Source organism: Hypanus sabinus, chromosome 4 (assembly GCF_030144855.1).
Source record: "Hypanus sabinus isolate sHypSab1 chromosome 4, sHypSab1.hap1, whole genome shotgun sequence".
In the NCBI taxonomy this organism is placed as follows: Eukaryota; Metazoa; Chordata; class Chondrichthyes; order Myliobatiformes; family Dasyatidae; genus Hypanus; species Hypanus sabinus.
The window spans coordinates 84762812-84785443 of NC_082709.1; the positions used below are offsets into that span (position 1 = coordinate 84762812).

Sequence of the window (22632 nt, forward strand, 5' to 3'; positions counted from 1 at the left end):
GCTTCTCACTTCATCCATCCCTTCCCGCACCCACTTACCTTCCCCCTCACCTCGTCTCACCTATCATTTTGTACTCCTCCTCCTCCTCCCCCCCCCCCACCTGCTAATTCTGCATTTGGCTCCACTCCTTTCTTTTCCAGTCCAGATGAAGGGTCTTGACCCGAAACATTGTTCATTCCCTCCACAGGTGCTGCCTGACCCACTCCAGCATCTTGAATGTGTTTAACCTTCCCACAATTCTGTCCCTCCTGCTTCACAAGATTAGATTATCTTTGTCATACGTACATCAGAACGTATAGTGAAATGCATCGGTTGTATCAAATCAAATCAGAGAGAATTGTGCTAGCAAGCCCACTGGACCGTCTGTATTCCCCACTACGAGTCCAGACCTCCTCAATAGTTTTCTCCAACCCTCCCTAGGTGGTCTCTTTCCTAAAGGTTTATGTCTAATGGTCCACTTACCTCCTAACACATCACATAGCCAGCTACAACATGAGCTTGTTATCCAATTGGTTTAATTTTTCTCCTCTGCTTTAAAAGCCAATTGGATGTGTTCAGTACAGTGCCATGATGGGTTTCACATGGGTCTTGCTTTGGGCCACTGAAAACATTCCTAAACTTGACCTCTGTTGAGTGTGCGATTAACTCAGCTCTCTTTGTTCTGCAGTGACGGCGCAGGAAGAACTGGAACCTACACTTTAATCGACATGGTTCTCAACAGAATGTCAAAAGGTAAATGCTGGGAGGATTTGGCCTTTAACTGTCCCAGTTCTATTACTCAGTGCCATCGCAAATTAGGCCAGAAATCACCCAGTTCAAGAAGGTGGGAAGAGCAGCATCCACTTCCTGAAGCATCACAGGGAACCATTATAGGCATCCCGCCCTTTCCCCGGAACTGTGTGATGGGACAGGGTAGAGGGAGCTTCATTCTGTGTCTGACCACAGGAGTCTGTGATGGGACAGTGTAGAGGGAGCTTCTCTCTGTGTCTGACCCCAAGAGTGTGTGATAAGATGGTGTAGAGGGAGCTTCACTCTGTGTCTGACCCCGGGAGTGTGTGATGGGACAGTGTAGAGGGAGCTTCACTCTGTATCTGACCCCGGGAGTGTGTGATGGGACAGTGTAGAGGGAGCTTCTCTCTGTGTCTGACCCCAAGAGTGTGTGATAAGATGGTGTAGAGGGAGCTTCACTCTGTGTCTGACCCTGGGAGTGTGTGATGGGACAGTGTAGAGGGAGCTTCACTCTGTGTGTGACCCTGGGAGTGTGTGATGGGACAGTGTAGAGGGAGCTTCACTCTGTGTCTGACCCTGGGAGTGTGTGATGGGACAGTGTAGAGGGAGCTTCACTCTGTATCTTATCCCGGGAGTGTATGATGAGACAATGTAGAGGGAGAGTCACTCTGTGTCTGACCCAGGGAGTGTGTGATGGGACAGTGTAGAGGGAGCTTCACTCTGTGTCTGACCCTGGGATTGTGTGATGGGACGATGTAGAGGGAGCTTCACTCTGTGTCTGACCCTGGGAGTGTGTGATGGGACAGTGTAGAGGGAGAGTCACTCTGTGTCTGACCCTGGGAGTGTGTGATGGGACAGTGTAGAGGGAGCTTCACTCTGTGTCTGACCCTGGGAGTGTGTGATGGGACAGTGTAGAGGGAGATTCACTCTGTATCTTATCCCGGGAGTGTGTGATGAGACAATGTAGAGGGAGCTTCACTCTGTGTCTGACCCCGGGAGTGTGTGATGGGACAGAGAAGAGGGAGCTTCACTCTGTGTCTGACCACAGGAGTCTGTGATGGGACGGTGTAGAGGGAGCTTCTCTCTGTGTCTGACCACAGGAGAGTGTGATGGGATGGTGTGGAGGGAGCTTCATTGAGTCTGACCTTGAAGATTTGCAGATTAGAATTAAAGTTTAAAAGATAAAGCAGATGTTTACACCAAATTTTGCTAAAGTTCTTGGAGAATGTAACAGAGTTAATAGTCTTCTGAAGAAGGACTGTTTATTTCCCTCCATAGATGCTACCTGACCTGCTGAGTTCCTCTGGTGTTTTGTGTGTGTTGCAGTAGATTGAAACCTATTGATAGGGTGTGGCTGGATCTTGAGAAAGCAAGTGGATAAGAGCTCATGATGTTGGGGGAAGTCAGTTTGTAGCCTTGTGAAAAACTGAGTGGGAATAAATCAAAGACACAATTTATTAATGTCATCATAATAAATTAGATTCATTTCCTTTCAGACATTCACAGGAAAATAAAGAAATACAGTAGAATTTATGGAAAACTACATAAACAACCACTGTGCTAAAGAAGACAAATTGTGCACATAACAATAAATAGCAAGAACATGAGTTGTAGGGTTCTTGAAAGTGAGTCTGTAAGTGGTGGAATCAGGTCAGTGTTGAGATGAGCTAAGGTATCCACGCTGGTTCTGGAGCTTGATGGTTGGAGGGTAATAACTGTTCCTGAAGCTGGTGGTGTGGGACTTAAGGCTCCTGTACCTCCTGCCCGATGGTCTGGAGAAGAGAACGTGGTCTGGATGGAGGGATTTCTTGAAAGTGGATGCTGCTTTCTCGTGGCATCTTCACTCAGATGATGGTGTGAGAGTGGAATGACCAGCAAAAGTGGTAGATGCGGGTTTGATTGCAACATTTAAGAAAAGTTTGGATAGGTACATGGATGAGAGGAGTTGCAGGGATATGGTCCAGGACCAAGTAGTTGGGAAGGCATAAAAATGGTTCAGCATGTAGATGGGCTGAAGGGCCAGATTCTGTGCCGTGATACTCTTATGACTCCATACCTGATTAATCTTCAATATTGTGGATAGATGCTCATGTTCTAACAGTGGTGAAGTAGCTCAGTAGGGAGAAATGTCTACTGTATAGAGTTAATTCTAGCTATCAACGTAACCCTGCACCACTAATCAACTGATGTTCTGCAATCACTTTCATTTCCGTTGGCTTTTCTCAATGCTCGCTTGGGTCTGGTCACTCGTGTTAAGCTTCTGTTGTATTATCACTCTGATCCACATCTTTACTGTGTTTCTTTCATGTGGATGTGCACCGTGCTCCAGGTGTGAAGGAGATAGACATTGCGGCCACTCTGGAGCACATACGAGATCAGCGGCCAGGGATGGTCTGCACCAAGGTACAACTTCTGGATTGCTTTATATAACATAGAACAGCACACGCCCTACGACTCATGACCTTATCGAATCCTTCCCTCCTCCTGCATGGCCCTCTATTTTTCTTTCATCCATGCATCTATCTGTAAGGCCATAAGACATAGGAGCAGAATTAGGCCATTCAGCCCATCTAGTAGTTCTGCCATTTCATCATGGCTGATCTTATTTTCTCTCTCAATCCCATTCTCCTGCATACTGATGCACCATCAATAACTCTCTGAGATGTGAGGAGAGATATCGGCTTTTATTGACTGGAAGAAAGAACAAGCAGCAATTGACCACCACACTACATCCTGGAGACTGAGAGGCAGGGCTCAGGCCCCAATCGCCTTTATACCGGGGTTAGTGGGAGAAGCCACAGGAGCAGTCAGCGGGGGGGGGGGGGGGGGGGGGGCGTGTCCAGACAGGTATATGTAGTTCACCACACATACCCCCTGTAACTTTTTGCGCCATGACTAATCAAGAATCTATCAACCTCCACCTTAAATATACCCAATGACTTGACCTCCAGAACCACCTCTGGCAACAAATTCCACAGAATCACCACCCTCTGGCTAAATAAATTCCTCCTCATCTTTATTCTAAATGGTTGTCCCCCAATTCTGAGGCTGTGCCCTCTGGTTCTAGACCTCCTAAATATAGGAAATATCCTCTCCACATCCACTGTCTCTGGGCCTTTCAATATTCGATAGTTTCAAAGAAATCCCACCTCATTCTTGTAGATTCCAGCAAGTACGGACCCAGTGTCATTTAATAACTCTTTCATGCTTGTAATTGTCCCTGTGAATCTCCGCTAAATCCTCTCCAATGCCATCTCATCCTTTCTTAGATAGGTGGCCCAAAACTGCTCACAGTACTTCAACTGAGGCATCAACCATGTTTTATGAAGCCTCGGCATTACTCCTTACTTTTATATTCCAGTCCTCTAGAAAGGAAAGCTAACATGACATTTGCCTTCCTCCCCACCAACTCAACCTGCAAGTAAACCTTTAGGGACTCCTGCACGAGGACTCCCAAATCTCTTTTCTCCCTGCTTAGAAAATATTCTATGTTTTCCTTTTTTCTATCAAAGTGCACCATCATACACTTCTCTATACTGTATTCCATCTACCACTTCTTCCAATTTGTCTAAGTCCTTCAACAGACTCCCTGCTTCCTCAACACTACCTGCCCCTCCATCCATTTTCCTATCATCCACAAACTTGGTCACAACTTTGGTCCATCATCCAAATCATTGGCATATAACATAAAAATAAGCGGTCCCAACACAGACCCCTGTGGAACACCACTAGTCACCAACAGCCAACCAGAAATGACACCCTTTATTTCCACTCTTTGCCTCCTGCCATTCAGCCAATGCTCTATCCATGCCAGTATCTTTCAAGTAATACCATGGGCTCTTTTTCTCATTAAGCAGCCTCCTGTACTGCATCTCCTGCTTGTTATTTCCTCATGTGACAAATAAAACTAAACTTTAGTCTTGAACATAGCTACAGCTACAGAAAAAAGAGCAGTGCAAGGCCCTAACCAGGTAGACTGAGATCACAATTCTAGCTTATCGTACCAGGGGACTGTTCAGTAAGATAAAACAATACCACTGGTATTATCCAAGGTTACATATAAACGGCAAAAAAGGGGGTTGAGAGGGATAATAAATCTTTTTTATATGCTACTTGTTATTTCCTTAAAAATTTCCAACAGTTTTGTCAGGCAAGATTTTCCCTTAAAAAAACCATGATGACTTTGGCCTATTTTATCATGAGCCTTCAAGTGCCCTGAGGTCTCCTCCTTAACGATCAACACCAACACCTTCCCAACCACTGAGGTGAGGCTAACTGGCCTAAAATTTTCTTTCTTCTGCTGCTCTCCCTTCCTGATGAGTGGAGTGACATTTACAATCTTCTAGTCCTCTGAAAACCATGCCAGAATCTAGTGTTTCTTGTAAGATCATTGTTAATACCTCCACAATCTCTTCAGCTTCCTTTCAGAACCCTGGGTGTAGTCCATCTGGTCCAGGTGACTTAACTACCTTCCCAAGCACCTTCTCAATAACAATAGCTGCACTCTCTTCCACCCCCTGACACTCTTGAATTTCTGGCACAGTGCTACTATCTTCCACAGTGATGATTGATGCAAAATAATTATTCAGTTCATCCACCATTTCTTTGTCCCCATTACTACATCTACAGTATCATTTTCCAGTGGTCTGATCTCTACAACTCCTCTTGACAATTCATAAAAAAAAGACTCAAAATTTCTATTATTGAAAAGAAAAAATACCACTAAACTAACCTAAAACAAAAAAATGACCGGGCAGTCCATTTGAGGATATAGTTACAAAAAAAAGGGAAAAAATCCTTCTGGTCAAATCTGAAACTTCACGGAAAACAAAAAAAAGATTACCTAAAAAAAAGTAAAAAAAAAGAAAAATTAAATCATATGAAAAGATTGAATGAAAGGTTAGCAGGTTTGCTCAAACTTAAAAGATGTATCAAACATCCAACTTCTAATTTTCTCCAAGCTTAAACACGACATAATGGAATTTTGCTGTTATGTTGTCTTTGACTTTCCTTGTTAGCAACGGTTGAATCATCTTGACTTTAGAATACTACTGCTTCTTTGGGATGTATCTTCTTTATGGAAGTTAGGAATTTTCTACGAGATTTGTTACCAAATTATCCATTTGCTCATTTACCAAATATGATAGATGCTATCATTATATATAAACGGCTCATGAATTTACGAATGATGTCTAATGATAAGGTTAAACGTGCTTGGGAATTGGAACTTAAGGAGTCACTTTCAGATGATCAATGGAATAAAATCTATCATTTAGTTAACAACTCCTCTATCTGCGCCCGTCACTCAGTTCAAGGTAGTGCACAGGGCACATATGTCAAAAGATAAACTGCCACATATTTTTCTAATATAAATCCCACCCGTGATGTAATGCTGAGGTGGCTACCTTAACTCATATGTTTTGGTCTTGTATGAAGTTAATTTTTGGAGAGATGTTTTTAGAATGTTATTCAAAGTTGTAGGTTTGGACCTACAACCTAACTCACTTACGGCAATCTTTGGGATCACTCCGAAGGAAGCAGGAAATGTTCCTGCTTCCGCTCAACGTATGATAGCTGTTTCAACTTTATTGGCTGGAGAGCTATTTTGTTTTATTGGAAGGATTCTAATCCACCCACTGTTTTTTTTTTGGCTCCTCTTCCCCTTTCAATCAACTTTGACCAGCACCTCTCTCATGCCTCTGTAATTCCCTTTACACCTCTGTAATATTGATACATCTTACTTTAGCATTTCCCTCTCAAATTTCAGGGTGAATTGCTACTTTTTGGAGTCCTGTATTTAACTCCCATCAGGATCTTTTGACCCTTGCATTTTTTTTAAACTCTACCCACAAGGATTCTATATCTTCTGATCCTTTGTCACCGCTTTCTAAGGATTTGATTTCATTTTTACCAGCCCCTCTGCCTACTTGCCTGTCCTTCCAATATCCTTGAATGTTAAGCTCCCAGCTATGATCATCTTTCAGCCATGACTCCGAGATGCCCACAACATCATACCTGCCAATTTCTAACTGCGCTACAAGATCATCTATCTTACCCCATATACTATTGCATTCAATTATAACCAATCTTCAGTCTTGTATTCATTACCCTTTTCGATTTTGTCCTCATCCCATGGAATGCAATTTTGCCCTATCATCTGCCTGTCTCTCCTGACAGTCTCACTATACTGCATCTGTTTGTATCCCAACTGCCCACTCTCGGTCCCATCACTCCGGTTCCCATCCCCTTACCAAATTAGTTTAAACCATCCCCTAGCAAACCTGCCTGTAAGAACATTGGTCTCCCTCAGGTTCAGATGGATTTAAAAGAATTGATTAAAAATTCTATCTGAGGTGCCCCTGACCCTGGCACCTGGGAGGCAACAGACCATAGGGTGTTTCTTTCACCTCCACAGAATCTCGTGTCTACTCCTCTAACTGTGGTACCTCCCATCAGCACTGCAGTCCTCTTCTCCCCTTCTGTTCTGAGCTACAGCAACAGACTCAGTGTCAGAAACCCAGTCGCTGTGATTCCCCCTAGTAGGTCATCCCCACAACAGTATCCAAAGACTTATACTTATTAAGGGGAGCGGCCACAGGAGTACTCTGTACTGGCTGCCCATTTCCTTTCTCTCTCCTATCAATCACCCAGATACCTGCCTCCTGCAATTTAGGGGTGACTACCTTCCTGTAGCTCCTATTTATCACCTCCGAGTTTTCATGTATGAGCTGCGTCACCAAGCTGCAGCTTGGTGCATCTGATACAGATGTGGTTATCCGGGATGCTGGAGGTCTCCCAGAATTTACACAAAGTACACAACACATCCCCGGAGCCATTCTCACTAACTGATGAAGAATGAAAAAGAATCTTACCTCACCCAAGTCTGTTGATGCAAATTCTCCACACTGGTCCATTGTTGTTCCAATGTCCCTACCTTATTTTTATTTGCCCTCACTAACAAATCGCAATATGATTTGGGCCATCAGAAAAAGCCAAAAGCCCGTGAATGTTACTTTTTAAATTACTCGCCCCTTCCTGTGTGGAACCTCCACTGTCGATACGATTAGGCCACTGGATCCAAGAGTCTCCTAAATCTTCCCAATGTATCTGCCTTTATCACCATCCCTGGCAGCATGTTCTACACACCCTCTAAACACCTCTGAAATTCTGTCTATGCTTTCCTCCAATCACCTTAAAATTATGTCCTCTCATGTTAACTATTTCTACTCTGAGAAACTGCCTCTGCAATCCACTCTCATTTTGTACATTTCTGTCATCACCTCTCATTCTCCTTGACTCCAACTAGAGAAGCCTGGACTCGCTCAACCTTTCCCCATACGACATGGTCTCTAATCCAGACAGTATTCTGGTAAATCTTTGCATCCTCCCTGAAGTTTCCACATCCTGCCTATGAGGTGACCAGAACCGAACACAATACTTGTGGTTTGAGCCACAGTAGGTGGATCTGCCCCGTTGGTAAACGTTCAGCGAGGGGAACTAACTGAGCCATTGAATTCAACCCCCACCCACCCCCTCACCTTTAGGAGGTGAAGTCCTGACCATCACCACCAGCTCCACACCTTGATCCAAGCCCACTAACAGCAGATCATGCGGTAACCTGTAGAGAAGCAATTCTTTGCAGCTCCTTTAAAAAAAAGATTAGTCCTACTCTTCTCTTTCCTTAAAATTCTCCAATCTTCTTATTTAAACTGATAGTACTTGAGAAGGATTGAAGAATTGAGGTTGAGAGGGATAATAAATCACCCATTATGGAATTGCAGAGCAGACTCGATGAACTAAATGGCCTAAACCTGCTCTTACATTGTATGGTCTTATAACTATACAGCACATTATAGAACCTTCAGCCCACAATGCTGTGCTGACCTTTTAACTACATGAAGAATCTAGCCCTTCCCTGCCACATAGCCCTCCAGTTTCCCATCATCCGTGTGCCTACCCAAGGGTCTCTTAACTATCCCTAATTATCTGCCTCTAATACCACCCCTGGCAGGCCATTCCACACACCCACCACTCTGTCAAAAACCTGCCTCTGACATCACCCCCCCCCATACTTTCCTCCAATCGCCTTAAAATTATGCTCCCTCAAATTAACCAGTTCAGTCCTGGGGAAAAAGTCTCTGACTATCCACTCAATCTATGCCTCTTATCATCTTGTTCTATCATTGTTTTACTGTGTACTAACCTGATACACTATATAATGATTTGATCTGTATGAACAGTTTGCAAGCTAAGCTTTTCATTGTATCTTGGTACACATGACATTAACAAACCAGTAAAGATTCCTTTATCTAGAGGCTGTATCCTCAGATCCTACACTCTCCTACTAACCCTAAAAACTACTCTCCTAAAAACCCCTCCATGTCCGCTCTATCCAGATCGATACATCAGTAGGTCTTTACCCCCCACCAACCACAGTCCTAGCCATCTTGGATCTAGGCTTTCTGACTATCAAAGCAATTTCACTTTGTTGGTTCAGTTTTACTGTGACTACCTTTAGAGTAGCAACACTCACACAACTTTAAATTCTCCCTACATAACCTCCAGACTTTGAACTGTAATATAGTCAGGGAAAAATAAATTGAAAATGCGGGCACAGAAAATGCTTGACTTTCTAACAAGGCCACACTTTGTTTTTGAAACCAGGACCAGTTCGAGTTCGCCTTGACCGCCGTAGCAGAGGAAGTCAATGCCATCTTAAAGGCACTGCCCCAGTGAACTTGCTGCAACCCCAAACTGCCTGGCCCACAAGCTGCAGCTGCTTTGTCCTCCTCCATCTCCCCAAATCGCCGCCTGTGTGCCACCTTCTGTGTCCTCCCTACCCCTTTTGTGTCCATCAGCAGAAACGCCACCTGTGCAGAGACGTCCGCTTCCCGTGAAGAGTTTGTGTCCTCCCAGCATGTGATGAGCTGAGACTTCATTAAGGGTGCTTCCCACTGGTTGGTGGGTCACTCAACTCCTGGCAGTAGGTTAGACCCTGGCCACTCCCTACTCCTTCCTCCCCCCCCCCCCCCAGTAGAATTTCACAGAATCTATCCCTCTGGAAACCCCAGCTCCTCTCTTGGCCGAAGATAAAACTGTGTGCAAAGCCAGATGAGACAGCACTCCACTCTGGCTGAAGACCCTGTGCACCTGTGAATATCAACATGTTCAGAGGGAAGAGTGAGGCTGAGGATAGCTGGTGACATTATAAATACAAGAGCTTCTGCAGATGCTGGAAATCTTGAACAGACTAGTACCCAGAATCGGAGAGGGAACCTTTAGATGGGCCACTGGAGTTAGGTAAAAATCAGATCGAATTCAACTCATTAGATTTTGAACATTATGCAGATGCTGGAAATCCAGAGATACACACACAAAATGCCAGAGCAACTCAACAACTCAGCTAACATCAATGGAGGGGAATAAACAGTCGATATTTCGGACCGAGACCCTTATTCAGGATTGGAAAGAAAGGCGGCTGAAGCCAGAATAAGAAGGTAGGGTAAGCTGGCAGGTGATAGGTGAGGAGGAAGGTGGGTGGGTGGCTGAAGAATGAAGCTGGGCAGTGATAGGTGGAAGAGGTAAAGGGCTGAAAAAGAAGGGATCTGACTGGAGAGGAAAGTGGATCATGGAAGAAAGGGAAGGAGGAGGGGAACTAGAGGGAAGGGATGGGAAGGGGTGAGAGGGCAACCAAAATAGGGAATGGAAAAAAGAGGGTGGAGGGGGAAAATTACTAAGTTGGAAGGTCACAGCCCAAAATGTCAACTGTTTATTCCTCTCCCTAGATCTTGACTGTCCTGCTGAGTTCCTTCAGCATTATGTGTCTGGCTGGTGACAGTGGTTATGCCAACCACTTGTACATCTCTCCTGCTAGAATGAAAGGATTGAAGCAGACTTTGTACAGAGGGACTTGCATGTAAGATTCAGGCAGTGGAGTATTCCAGTTCCTGCTGCTACCTCAATTCAATCCTGACCTCGGATCCTAACTTGTGGGGTTTATATCATCTCTCTGTGACCATGTGGACTTCCTCCTACTTTCCAAAGGAAGGCACGTGGGTGAATTGGCTCTAAATTGTCTCTGGTTTAGGTTAGAGACAGAAAAAAATTGAAAAGTGGGACTTTGACATAGGGGGCAGAGAGGGAAAGGGTAAACAAATGTGAAAGATAAAGAAAAATGGAGTGAGAAAGAAAGAGGGAGGAGGGTAGCAAGAGGAGAGAGAAAGAGTAAGTTGCAGAGTTGAAGGTAAGTATCTACCGAGGTAAGTGATATCCATGGGATTATCACTTACGGCTGTCATGGGGCCAGAGAGCTGAGTGGCTTCTTTCTGTGTCATTATAGAAACAAAAGATAAAGGCACAAATTGCAAGTGAAACTCGGCAGTCAGCTTCTGTGGAGTGATAAAAAGAGTTAACATTTCATGTCGATGACTTTTGACCAGTTCTAAAGGTCTTCAACCTTCTCTTTCTCTCTCTCTCTCCACAGAAGCTGCCTTACTAGCTGTGCATTTTTAAAACTTTTTTTTGTTCCTAGTGCAAATTTCAAGCAACTTGCAAGTTTTCCAGTGTTTGATGTCTTGAGATGGTGTTATTTTTTTGGGCACTGTGTAGCTGGAATTCCCCAGGTTGGGCAAAAAGACATCATCCTGATCCATCAATGAGTGTGAAATGGTGTCAAGTGTACAATCAGCCCCTCCCTACCAAGCTTTCCATCAGCCAAACTGGATTAAATTGCACCTTACAACTGTTACACGCTTCAACTGATTGATCCGCACACTATTTATTTCCACCATAGTTTTAATAGTTTCAGAACTTGACACCAGTCAGATTGTGAGATGTTTAGCTGTAACACCAACACCAGAGAACATAATTTTTAATCAATTCTTTTAAATATATTAAACACACACTTGAACCTTTGCACTCATAACAAGACCTTTTCGGATTTGTGAGACAGTTCCAGTGGATCCTATGGCGGAGAATTTCTCCTCTCTTTCTCTGTCTACTTTGGTCCATCCCTTGTACAGAACTGCCAACAACAGGCTCCCTCCCCACGACAGTCAGGCTAACGGGACCATGACGCTTCAGTAAAAGACACCAAAGGCAGGCACCACCTATCTGCATCCTCAGCTTTGTACAGGATGAGGGCAGGAGGGTACGAAGGGAATCCCATGCATCTTCCAAAATGGGTGTTGCAACTAACATGCATCCAAGTCAGTTTCAGCACTTGCTGGGTTAAAGTTCAAGCCCATGAGACTGATGTGTTAATCTGTGTGTGTATGGGGGAGAGAAAAATAAAACGTGATATAAATATCCTGCTGCTTTGTGACGTCCCAAGCTTGAGACCAATCTTCTCCAGTGCAGTATCTCATTCCAAAGCTTCAGAGAAAATTTCTAAAAAAAATTTAAATTTAATTTTGTATTTTGATGTGAATAAAGTTGTTTGTGAAGTCTGTGCAAACTGCAGATGAAAGTCTCTCGTGTCCTTCATGGGTCTCTGTTCCTTCTCACGATGAGAATTAAAAGCTCGCTCACAGAGTTAGGCGAGAGAGCTGGTGAATGGGACACAAGGAGGTCCTTTCCAGGTGAACAATCTGTATTTGGAGAAGCAAATTATAAACACAAAAGATTCCACAGATGTTGGATATCAGGAGAAACTCAGCAGATCAGGCAGCATCTACAGAGGAGAATTAAATGGTTAAGACCCCATCAGAAATAGAAGGGGAAATAAGCCAAAATAGGAAAGTGGTGGGGTATGGGGAGGAGTACAATTTAATGGGATAGGTGAGGGGGAAGTAAAAAGCTGGGAGGGATAAGTGGAAGGGGTGAAGGGTTGTAATAGGAGGAATTAGATGAGAGTGGACAATGTTAGGAAAAGAAAGAGCAGGGACAGTGGAGGAAGGTAAAACTCAGGTGCACACAAGGGGTAAAAGGGGAGCCAAATGGGGAATAGATAAAGAGAAGGTGGAGGGGTAGAAATTACCAAATTGGTGGCCACCAGGAAATCCCACCCCTTCTGGACAGAGCAAAGGTACTCAGCAATGCAGTTCCCCAATCTACATGGATGCATGATAGAAAAATGGAGGACTGTGTGGGAGGAAGGGTTAGATTGATCTTAGAGTAGGTTAAACGGCTGGCACAACATCAGGGGCAAAGGGCCTGAACTGTTCTATGTTCTAAGGAGACCAGTGCACTTATGGCAAATTTTCTGACAACAAATTACAATGAGGGCAAACAATTTGCAAAGAGATTATAACTATGTAGAGATATACAGGAAAATCTCAGTAAGACTGAAAGAGTACAGATAAAACTTACAAGGATGACCCCAGGGCTTGAGGACCTGAGTTATAGATACAGGTTGAATAAGTTGAGACTTTATTCCCTAGAGCATACGAGAATGAGAGGAGATTTGATAGAGGTATACAGAATTATGAGGAGTATTTATAGTCATATGAGACAGAGTCAGAGAGAAATCATGGGGTAAATGCAAGCAGGCTTTTCCCATTGAAATTGTGTGAGATGAGAACTGGAGATCATAGGTTAAAGGTGAAATATTTAAGGGGAATCTGAGGGGAACCTCTTCACTCAGAGGGCGGTGAGAGTGTGGAATGAGCTGCCAGCGGAAGTGGTGGGGTGCAGGTTTGATTGTACATTTAAGAGATTTGAAGGGCTATGGTTTAGGCGTGATGGGACTAAGCAGAATAACAGTTCAGCTTGGACTGGATAGGCTGAAGAGCCTGTTTCTGTGCTGTAGTGTTCTACGACTCTAATGGTTCTTCTATCATTGTTCTCAAGCCCCCATGCTCTATATAGAGTAGGACAATTAAACAATGAAGTAGCACCATTGAACAGTAAATCCAACCTTGCCCCAACTCTATCCACTCCTCCCCCCCCCCCAACATCATTACATCAGCTTCCAATGGGAGACAATCCCCTTGATCAGTTAGGGAAGTGGGTCAAGGAGCAGCAAATGGATCTTGTGAGGTGGTGCATTTTGGAAAGTCAAACCAGCAATGGACAAATGAACGGTATGCTCAAGGAATAGAGGAACCTTGAAGTACATGTGCATAGTTCATTGAAAGCAGTATCACAGGTAACATAGTGGCAGAAAAGGCATTTAGCATGCTGGCCTTTTAACAGTCAGGATTCATCAGTATAGGGGTGAGGATATGATGTTGTAACCGTTCAAGATGTTGGCATTTGGAATACTGTGTACAGTTTTGGTCACCCTGTTATAGGAAGGATGTGGTTAAGCTGGAGAAAAGATTTACAATGATGTTGCTAGAAGAAGAGGGCTTGAATTATAGGGTCAGATTAGCCAGGCTAGGTCTTCATTCCTTGAAACACAAGAATGAGGGGCTACCTTAAAAACGAGATTTTGCAGATGCTGGAAATCTTGAGCAACACATACAAAATGCTGGAGGAACTCAGCAGATGAGGGGGAATAAACAATGACCCTTCATTAGTCTTTACTGTTTATTCTCTTCCATAGGTACTGCAGGACTTGCTCAGTTCCTGCAGAATTTTGCAGGTAACCTTGGAGAAGTGTTTAAAATTATGAGAGGCATAGATAAGGTGGATGGTACAGTCTTTTCCCAGGATAGGGGAGTCCAGAACTGAGGAACATAGGTTTCGGGCTAGAGAGGCAAGATTTAAAAGGGAACTGAGGGGCAACTTTTTCATGCAGAGGGTGGTGTTTGGAATGAGCTGTCACAGGGACTGACCGGGTGGGCACCAAGGTCAGCTTGATCTGGTTGGACTGAAGGGCCTGTATCTGTGTTGCATTGTTCTCTAAGGCTGCTGGCAGCACACCTCACCTCCCCCAATGTTCTCTATGCCCAGAGTCCTGCTATTACAGACCTCATCATGGTCAATGGGTATACTGTATTTAAAGCGAAGATTGATAGGTTCTTGATTAGTAATGGTGTTGAAATTACACGGAGAAGGGTGGAGAATGGGGTTGAGAGGGATAATAACTCAGCCATGATGGAGTAGACTCAACTGGCTGAATGGCCTAATTCTGCTATGTTTTATGGTATTACGGGCCAGAGTACTAAACATGGCAGCTTCCTAGTGATAAATCAAATAAAGGTCATGGCGAGACCATAATTAACAGATTTGGAGAATACCTGGACCAAGGAATAAGTGTAAATCAGAAGATGGAAAAATGAAGAACTGACTAAAGCCTCAGGAAGCCACAGGAGAAAACCAATCCAAAGAGGTTAAGGTGGCAGCTACCTACCTGATCTGCACTTCTGAATCAGATCTTTTCATTATCCCTGGATGTAGTTGTTGCTTCAGTTTCAAACTCCACAACACAGGTATACCTCAAGGATGCATGCTTAACCTGCTGCTCTACTCTGTCAACATTCATAACTGTGTGGTGATGCACATTTCAAACTGCATTTATAAATTTGCCAATTATGCAACTGATGTCGGGAGAATCTCAGATGGTGATGATGCAGGAGTGAGACAGATCAGCCTGTTGAATGTCAGTAAGGCCAAGGAATTGATTCCAGACTTCAGAAAGGGAAAGTCCAGGGAACACATCAATCCTCAGAGGGTCAGCAGTGGAAAGAGTGAGCAGCTTCAAGTACCTGAGTGTAAATATTTCAGAGGATCTTTCCTCTGCCCAACATATTAATGTAATAATGAAGAAGGCATTCATTAGGAGTTTGAGGAGGTTTGGTATGTCATCAAACATTAACGAGTTTCTACAGAAGTGGCATGGTGAACATTCCAACTAGCTGTATTGCTGTCTGGTATGGAGGGACTCTGCACAGGGTCAGAAAAAGCTGCAGGAAATAGCACACACAGTCAATTCTATGGGCACTAGCTTCCTTGTCATTAAGGATATCTTAAAAAGGCAATGCCCTAAGAAGGCATTATCCATCATAAAGGACCCCACCATCCAAGACATGCCCTCTTCTTGTTACTACCATCAGATTAGGTACAAGAGCCCAAAGAAGCGTACTCAACGTTTTAGGAATGGCTTCTTCCCCTCCACTAAATTTCTGAACGGTCCATGAACACCAATTCATCCACTTTTTGCATGAATTTATTTATTTTTAATATATTATTTTAATTTATATCAATTTGTATGTACTGCTGCTGCAAAAACAAAATTTCATGACATGTCAGTGATAAACCCAATTCAGATTCTAATTGCATACTTTCCCCAAATGACCCTCTCTCTGTCTCTCTCCTGCTGCAGGATTTCAACCCGATGCACTTTCATTCACAAATGCTGCTCAACCCATTGAGTTTCTCCAGTAGACTGTTTGTTGCTCCAGATTCTAGCATTTGTAGGATCTCATATTTGTCTCTCCCTCTCTCCCCTCCTAAAACCTACCGATTTAGCCAAGCATCCATAAATCTGAGCTAACATCAACTTGAACAATTCTGTCTCAAGGTTTATTTGGTAATTCCTCTTATGAAATGCCAGCAAGCCTTTCAAGTTAAGAATTCAGAATAAGAAACTATCTATTTAAAACAGATGGATTTCTTCCATTAGGAAAGAGTTGTGGAAGTAGAATTATTGATTAAGCTCAAAAGACTGATAATCTGAACAACACTTCCATAGATCCTCAAAGTTGCCATGCAGGTTGAGAGGGTTGTTATGAAGGTATATGGCGTGTTGCCCTTCACTAGTTGGGGGATGGAGCTTAAGAGCCACAAAGTAACGCTGCACCTCTATAAAACCCTGGTTAAACATTTGGAATATTATGTGCAATTCTGGAAGCTTTAAGAGAGGGTTCAGAGGAGATTTACTAGGGTGCTGCCTGGATTAGAGAGTTGTCTTATGGGGATAGGTTGAGTAAGCTCGAGCTCACTCCTTGGAGTGAAGAAGAATGAGAGGAGAAGTGATAGAGGTGTACAAGATGGTAAGAGGCATAGATAGAGTGGACAGCAAAGACTTCTTCTCCAGGGTGGAAACAGCTAATTTGGAGGGGCATAATTTTTAAGCAATTGGAGGAAAGTACAGTGGAGATGTCAGAGGCAAGTTCTTTACATAGAGATTGGTCGATGTGTGCAATGCCCTGCCAGTGGTTGTGGTGGAGGCAGATGCATGAGAGTCATTTAAGAAACTTTTGGATAGGCACATGGATGGTAGAAAAATGGAGGGATATGTGGGAGGGGAGGGTTAAATTAATTGCAGAATAGTCTACACACGCAAAATCATACATTCTTATAAAGGGCAAGAAACGAAAAAAATACAAACACTGACCCATCACACCACACTCCTCCACAAAGCATCAAAAGACAAAAATTCAGAACAGAATATTTCATTAAACAGTAAATAAAGCACATACATAGTGTACTTCAAATTGTCCAATTTTCAAACACACAACGAACTTTATACATTCCAAGTTAAAGTGCTCCTGTATAAAAAGTAGACGGAGAGACAACATTTTAATGAGTGTTACAATACTGATTGGACAGCCATCGCAAGCACCGTATTCCAACTACACCTCGTTTGTGTTAGTTTCCACACTTGTTTTCCAATCCTAGCGAAGGTTTCGGGAGTGAAATCGGACGGCATCAAGCAGTGAAGGAAGAGATAAGTGAGATGGTTACACATACGTACCAATCAGTGCCAATAAACAAGGGATGAATTGAATAAATGTTAATAATATAGGAAATGAAAGCATTACCTGCTGGAAATTAACTGTTGCTAGTCACCCTGAATAAGCCTGGAACTCTGTGTCTAATAAAGAGAGGAAAGAGTGAGAGAGTGGGAGAAGCTGTGGTTTGAAATACAATTCACTAAGCTGTGCATCTGGTGTTTAAGTTCTGCCACCTAAGTTAGGTGCAGTGCAAATTAATAACTTAGCAGAGAGTAACATAGTCTTCACCATGCAAAATGTGAAGATTATAGGGTTGGTAAAGTTCCTCCCATCAACCTCTACCTGAACAGGTTAGATAAAGTAAAACTTGCCCCACATTGTCTCAGGAGGCATGCATAGTAAGGGCTCGATAGAGTCTAAACCTCCCTTTAATCCATCCCACCAACACTCCCAGGGTCAGACAGAGAGTGATACTCCCCCTAAACTGTCCCATCACACACTCCTAGGGTTAGATACACAGTCAACCTTCCTTTACACTGTCCCATCACACACTCCCCAGGTCAGACACAGAGTGATACTCCCTTTACACTGTCCCATCACACACTCCCAGGGTCAGACACAGAGTGATACTCCCTTTACACTGTCCCATCACACACTCCCAGGGTCAGACACAGAGTGAAGCTCCCTCTACACTGTCCCATCACACACTCCCAGGGTCAGACACAGAGTGATACTCCCTTTACACTGTCCCATCACACACTCCCCAGGTCAGACACAGAGTGATACTCCCTTTACACTGTCCCATCACACACTCCCCAGGTCAGACACAGAGTGATACTCCCTTTACACTGTCCCATCACACACTCCCAGGGTCAGACACAGAGTGATACTCCCTTTACACTGTCCTATCACACACTCCTAGGGTTAGATACACAGTCAACCTTCCTTTACACTGTCCCATCACACACTCCCCAGGTCAGACAGAGTGATACTCCTTTTACACTGTGCCATCACACACTCCTAGGGTTGGATATGCAGTCAATATTCCTCTACATTGTCTCATCACAAACTCCTGGTGTCAGACACACAGTGAAGCTTCCTCTATACTGTCCTGTCACACACTCACAAGGAAAGGACAGTATGTGGTGGCAAAGTTATTAGATATATTTAAAGTGGAGATGTTAGGTTCTTGATCAGTGAGGGTGTCAAAGGTTATGGGGTGAAGGCAGGAGAATGGAGTTGAGAGGGATAACAAATCAGCCATGATGAAATGCCAGCGCAGTCATGGCCCAGTTCTGCTCTTATGTCTTATGGTCTTAGATGTCGAGTAAACCTCCCTCGGGGGTGGTGGGGGAAGGGGTGTACCTCTGGTGAAGGGGCTTGTTGTGTCCACTCTGGGGTAGCTCACTCACCTCTGGTCCCCCCGGACACTCAGCTCTCACTTGTGGCTCCAAGTAGTTGTTTGCATGCGACAGCGGCCACACCCCAGTAAAATGCTTCGACAAGCAAGCTAAACCAGGTGAGGGTAGCCAGCAGCCTCATATCCCGATGAGTGAGGGACCTGCCTGCCCCAGCACGCAGTCTACGGTGAGATCAAATGGCCGGGTACTGCTACACTCCGTGGCGAGCGAAAGGCATGACAAGGCACAGAAGACGTCGTGCTCCTCCATTGCAACCAAGGAAGAGCCCAGTTTGTAATGCTTGCTTGTACCACTGGGCCTGGTCTTCTGAGGTCAAGGGAGTGGAAGTGCCCCAGTGCTACAGCTTTTCCAGTTTAAAATCACTGCACAGGTTTCCTGTTGCCATTGTGCATGACAGACAACAAACATAAACCTCCCTCTACACAGATGGTTTTAAGATCAAGGTCCTAGAAATGAGGATCACTTCTAGGACCTTACTCTTAAAATCAACCACACACCAGTTACAGACACAAAGAGCTGAATACGCAAACTCTGAAAAGCCAGGGACGGCATGGTTGCATAACAGTTAGCATAATGCTTTAGAACATCAGCAATCGGGGTTCAATTCCCACCACTGTCTGCAAGGGGTTTATGGAGAGTCATAAAAAACTACAGCATAGAAACAGGCCCTTCTGCCCATCTAATCTATCCAAACCCATCCAAGCTTCTCAATGTTGAATGGAAATCGCATCCAGCACTTCCACTGGCAGCTCACTCTCTCACCACCCTCTGAGTGAAGTAGGTTCACCTCAGGTTCCCTGTAAGCATTTCACCTTTCACCCTTAACCCATGACCTCTAGTTGTAGATTCACCCAGCTTCAGTGGAAAAAGCCTGCTTGCATTTACCCCTTCTATACCCTTCATAATTCTGCATACTTCTAACATCTCCCCTCAAACATCAATATTCTAAGCACTGAAATTCTAACCTATATTCCTCAGGTCTCCACTCCCACCAGCATCCTTGTTAAAAAGACTGAAGGAGTACAGAGAAAACGTACATCTTTCCGGTAGGTAGGTGCCCAAAACTACACACAATACTCCAAATTAGGTCTCACCAATATCTTGTACAACTTCAAGATAACATCCCAACTCCTTTGCTCAATACATTGATTTATGAAGGTCAATGTACCTCATGTTTCTCACACTAGTCTGCAATCTCTGTACAAATTTGTTCCATAAATTCCACGGACTGTTAGGTGATTGAAAACATAGCCTCATTAATGTAGTCATACCTTTCTTAGCCCCCAGTTCCTTCCATAAAGCCTCACTAGATGAGTTCTCCAGTCTGCCCTGACGAAGAACTGCAGTGACAATTTCCTTGAGTGGCAATGTCACCCCTACTGCTCTATCAACAGAACGCTGGAATATTGAGCTGCCAGTCTTGTCCCTCCCGTAACCAAGTCTCAATAATGGTCATAATATAATAATTCCATGTGTTGATCCATGCCCTGAGCTCATCTGCAATACTTGTTGCACTGAAATATATGTAGCTCAGAACATTAGACCCACCATGCTCAACCTTTTGCTTCAGTTTTGAGGTATTAACATCTGTCTCCACAAGCACTCTACTATCTGTTCTAGCACTCCGGTTGCCATCCCACTGCTACTCTAGATTAAACACCCCTGTGCAGTACTAGCAAACCTTCCCAGTAGGATATCAGTCCCCCTCCAGTTTAGGTGCAAATAGTCTCTTCTGTACAGGCCCCAACTTCCCTGGAAGACAGCCCAAAGATCCAAAAATCTGACACCCTCCCTCCTATACCAATTCCTTATCTACATGTGTAACTACGATCTTCCAGTTTCTGGCCTTACTAGCATGCAGCATGGGTAGTAATCCTGAGATCACAACCCTGGAAGTCTTGTCCTTTAACTTAGAACCTAACTCCATGAATTCTCTTTGCAGAATCTTGTCCCTCTACCTACCACGCTCACGCTCCCACTTAAGAATGCTGAGGATTCGATCCGAGATGTCCCACACCCTGGCACCTGAGATGCAACATACCCATCTGGGAATCGTCCTCATCCATAAACCTCTTTTCTGTTCCCCTAACTAATGAAAACCCTGTCACCACAGCTCGCCTCTTCTTCCCACTTCCCTTCTGAGCCACAGAGACCTGACCGCTGTGGCTTTCATCTGTTAGGTCATTCCCTCAGCCAACATGGTAGGTATACCTGTCGTTGACAAGGGGATGGCCATGTGGCACATTGCAATGGCTGTTTAACCCCTTTCGCCCCCCTGAGTGTCACCTAGTTTCCTGTGTTCTGCACCTACCTCTCTATATGTCCAATCTATCACCCTCTCTGCCTCCCGAATGATCCAGAGGTCATCCATTTCCAGCTTCAATTCCTTAACATGGAGCATTAGAAGCTGCAGCTGGATGCATTTCCTGCAGGTGAAGTTGTCAGGAACACCAGAGGTCCCCGTCTTCAATATTCTACAAGAGGAGCATTCAACTATCCTGCTTGGCATCCCTACTGCTCGAACAGTACAATTATAAAGTAGGAAACAATAAATAAACTGAAAAAAAATCTACAACTTTTCACCTCCCCTCACTGAAGCCTCAAAGAGCTAAAGCCTCAAAAGATTGTAAGTTCTCCCCATGAATGTGCGGGCTTCCTATGTGTGCTCCCATATCAGAAAGATATACGGGTTAGGGTCAGAAAACTGTGGGTACTCTACATTAGCATTGGAAGCGTGGCAACATTTGCAGGCTGCCCCCCCCCCCCACACACACATCTTTGGACTGGGTTTGCTGTGGACACAAATGATGCATTTCACCGTACTGTATATTTCCAAGTTTTGATGTGCATGTGACAAATAAAGTTAATCTTTTATCTTTGGCTTAAAAAAAAAATCCTGCAACAACTCAGTCAAAACTTCTCTTGGGATTTTAGTTTAGATTAACACTCAAGATCCAAGATTCATCATTTACTGTCACTCTTCAGTACGCAAGTGCAAGGGAGCACAAAATTAGTGTTTCTCTGGATCCGATGCAGCATTAAAAAATAGAATAAGCATGAATACAATAAATATTAATATACAAGATTAGCTATTTATACCTATTGTTTTTATTTTGTTCTTTATGCTGCATTGCATCCAGAGTAACAATCATTTTAGTCCTTCATTATTTTTGTGAACTGAAGAATGACAATAAACTATCTAGATTCTAGAATCTTTAATCTTGAGAGTGTTAATGTAGATTAACAAAATCCTGGGGGGGGGGGGGCAGGTTGATAAGCAGCAAAGGCCTATTCACATTATAGATCAATTTTTCTGTGTCCATATAAGCAAGGCTTTGGCAGTCTGGGTGTTGGGCAGGGGAAGGGGACACAGGGCAAATACTCAGCTAATGAGACACCTCCAATGGCTCTTTTTCTTCTCTGCCTCCTCCTCGGTAGAGGAGTGCGGTGCCTCAGCCAATGCCCCTGCATCCCTGGCATGTTCTGCCTGGCTTGCACCCCCAGGACTGGCATTATCATCTCTGCCCCCCGACATTTTCCTGGTCTCATGGGCCTGGCGGAGTCTTCTTCCCCTCCCTCTGCTCCCACCTGCTCCTCGCCCCTGGGCTTCCATCTCAGACAGGCTGTAGGCCATCGCCAGCTGGAGGGCCTCGTCTTCCTCATCGTCATCATCCGCAAAACCATAGGCAAGGCGTGGGTCCATGGAGTCCTGGACGCGATCCCTTCGTGAAGGCTCGCCCTGAAGTTGCTGCTGTTCCCGCCGGCTCAGCTCCAGAGCAAGAGCCATCTGGTCTTCCACACCTCAAAGTCAAAAGAAAACTTATTAAAGCTCATGCACTCAGAGGCCACTTTATCAGGTGCACCTGTACACCTGCCCGTTAATACAAATATCTAATCAGCCAGTCATGTGGCAGCAACTC

General features: G+C 44.2%; 2 protein-coding genes across 12 annotated transcripts in view; one reads left to right on the forward strand and one right to left on the reverse strand.

The window, feature by feature from the left end:
- The window catches only part of ptprna (protein tyrosine phosphatase receptor type Na), a 224980-nt gene extending 212791 nt beyond the window's left edge, over positions 1–12189 (forward strand). For 3 of the 5 annotated variants that reach the window (XM_059967584.1, XM_059967587.1, XM_059967585.1), the window contains 3 exons: positions 668–731; positions 3040–3132; positions 9394–12189. In XM_059967584.1, the coding sequence (XP_059823567.1) occupies positions 668–731; positions 3040–3132; positions 9394–9465 (229 nt within the window). In that variant the 3' untranslated portion in view covers positions 9466–12189. Of the gene's footprint in view, positions 1–667; positions 733–3039; positions 3133–9393 lie in introns of all 5 variants that reach the window. The other 2 variants (XM_059967586.1, XM_059967588.1) reach the window with 1 other exon arrangement.
- Positions 12183–22632, reverse strand: part of dnajb2 (DnaJ heat shock protein family (Hsp40) member B2) — an 83664-nt gene continuing 73214 nt past the window's right edge. For 3 of the 7 annotated variants that reach the window (XM_059967594.1, XM_059967593.1, XM_059967592.1), the window contains one exon: positions 21536–22513. In XM_059967594.1, the coding sequence (XP_059823577.1) occupies positions 22095–22513 (419 nt within the window). In that variant the 3' untranslated portion in view covers positions 21536–22094. Of the gene's footprint in view, positions 12318–16330; positions 17432–21535; positions 22514–22632 lie in introns of those variants that run through there. The other 4 variants (XM_059967598.1, XM_059967596.1, XM_059967595.1 and 1 more) reach the window with 4 other exon arrangements.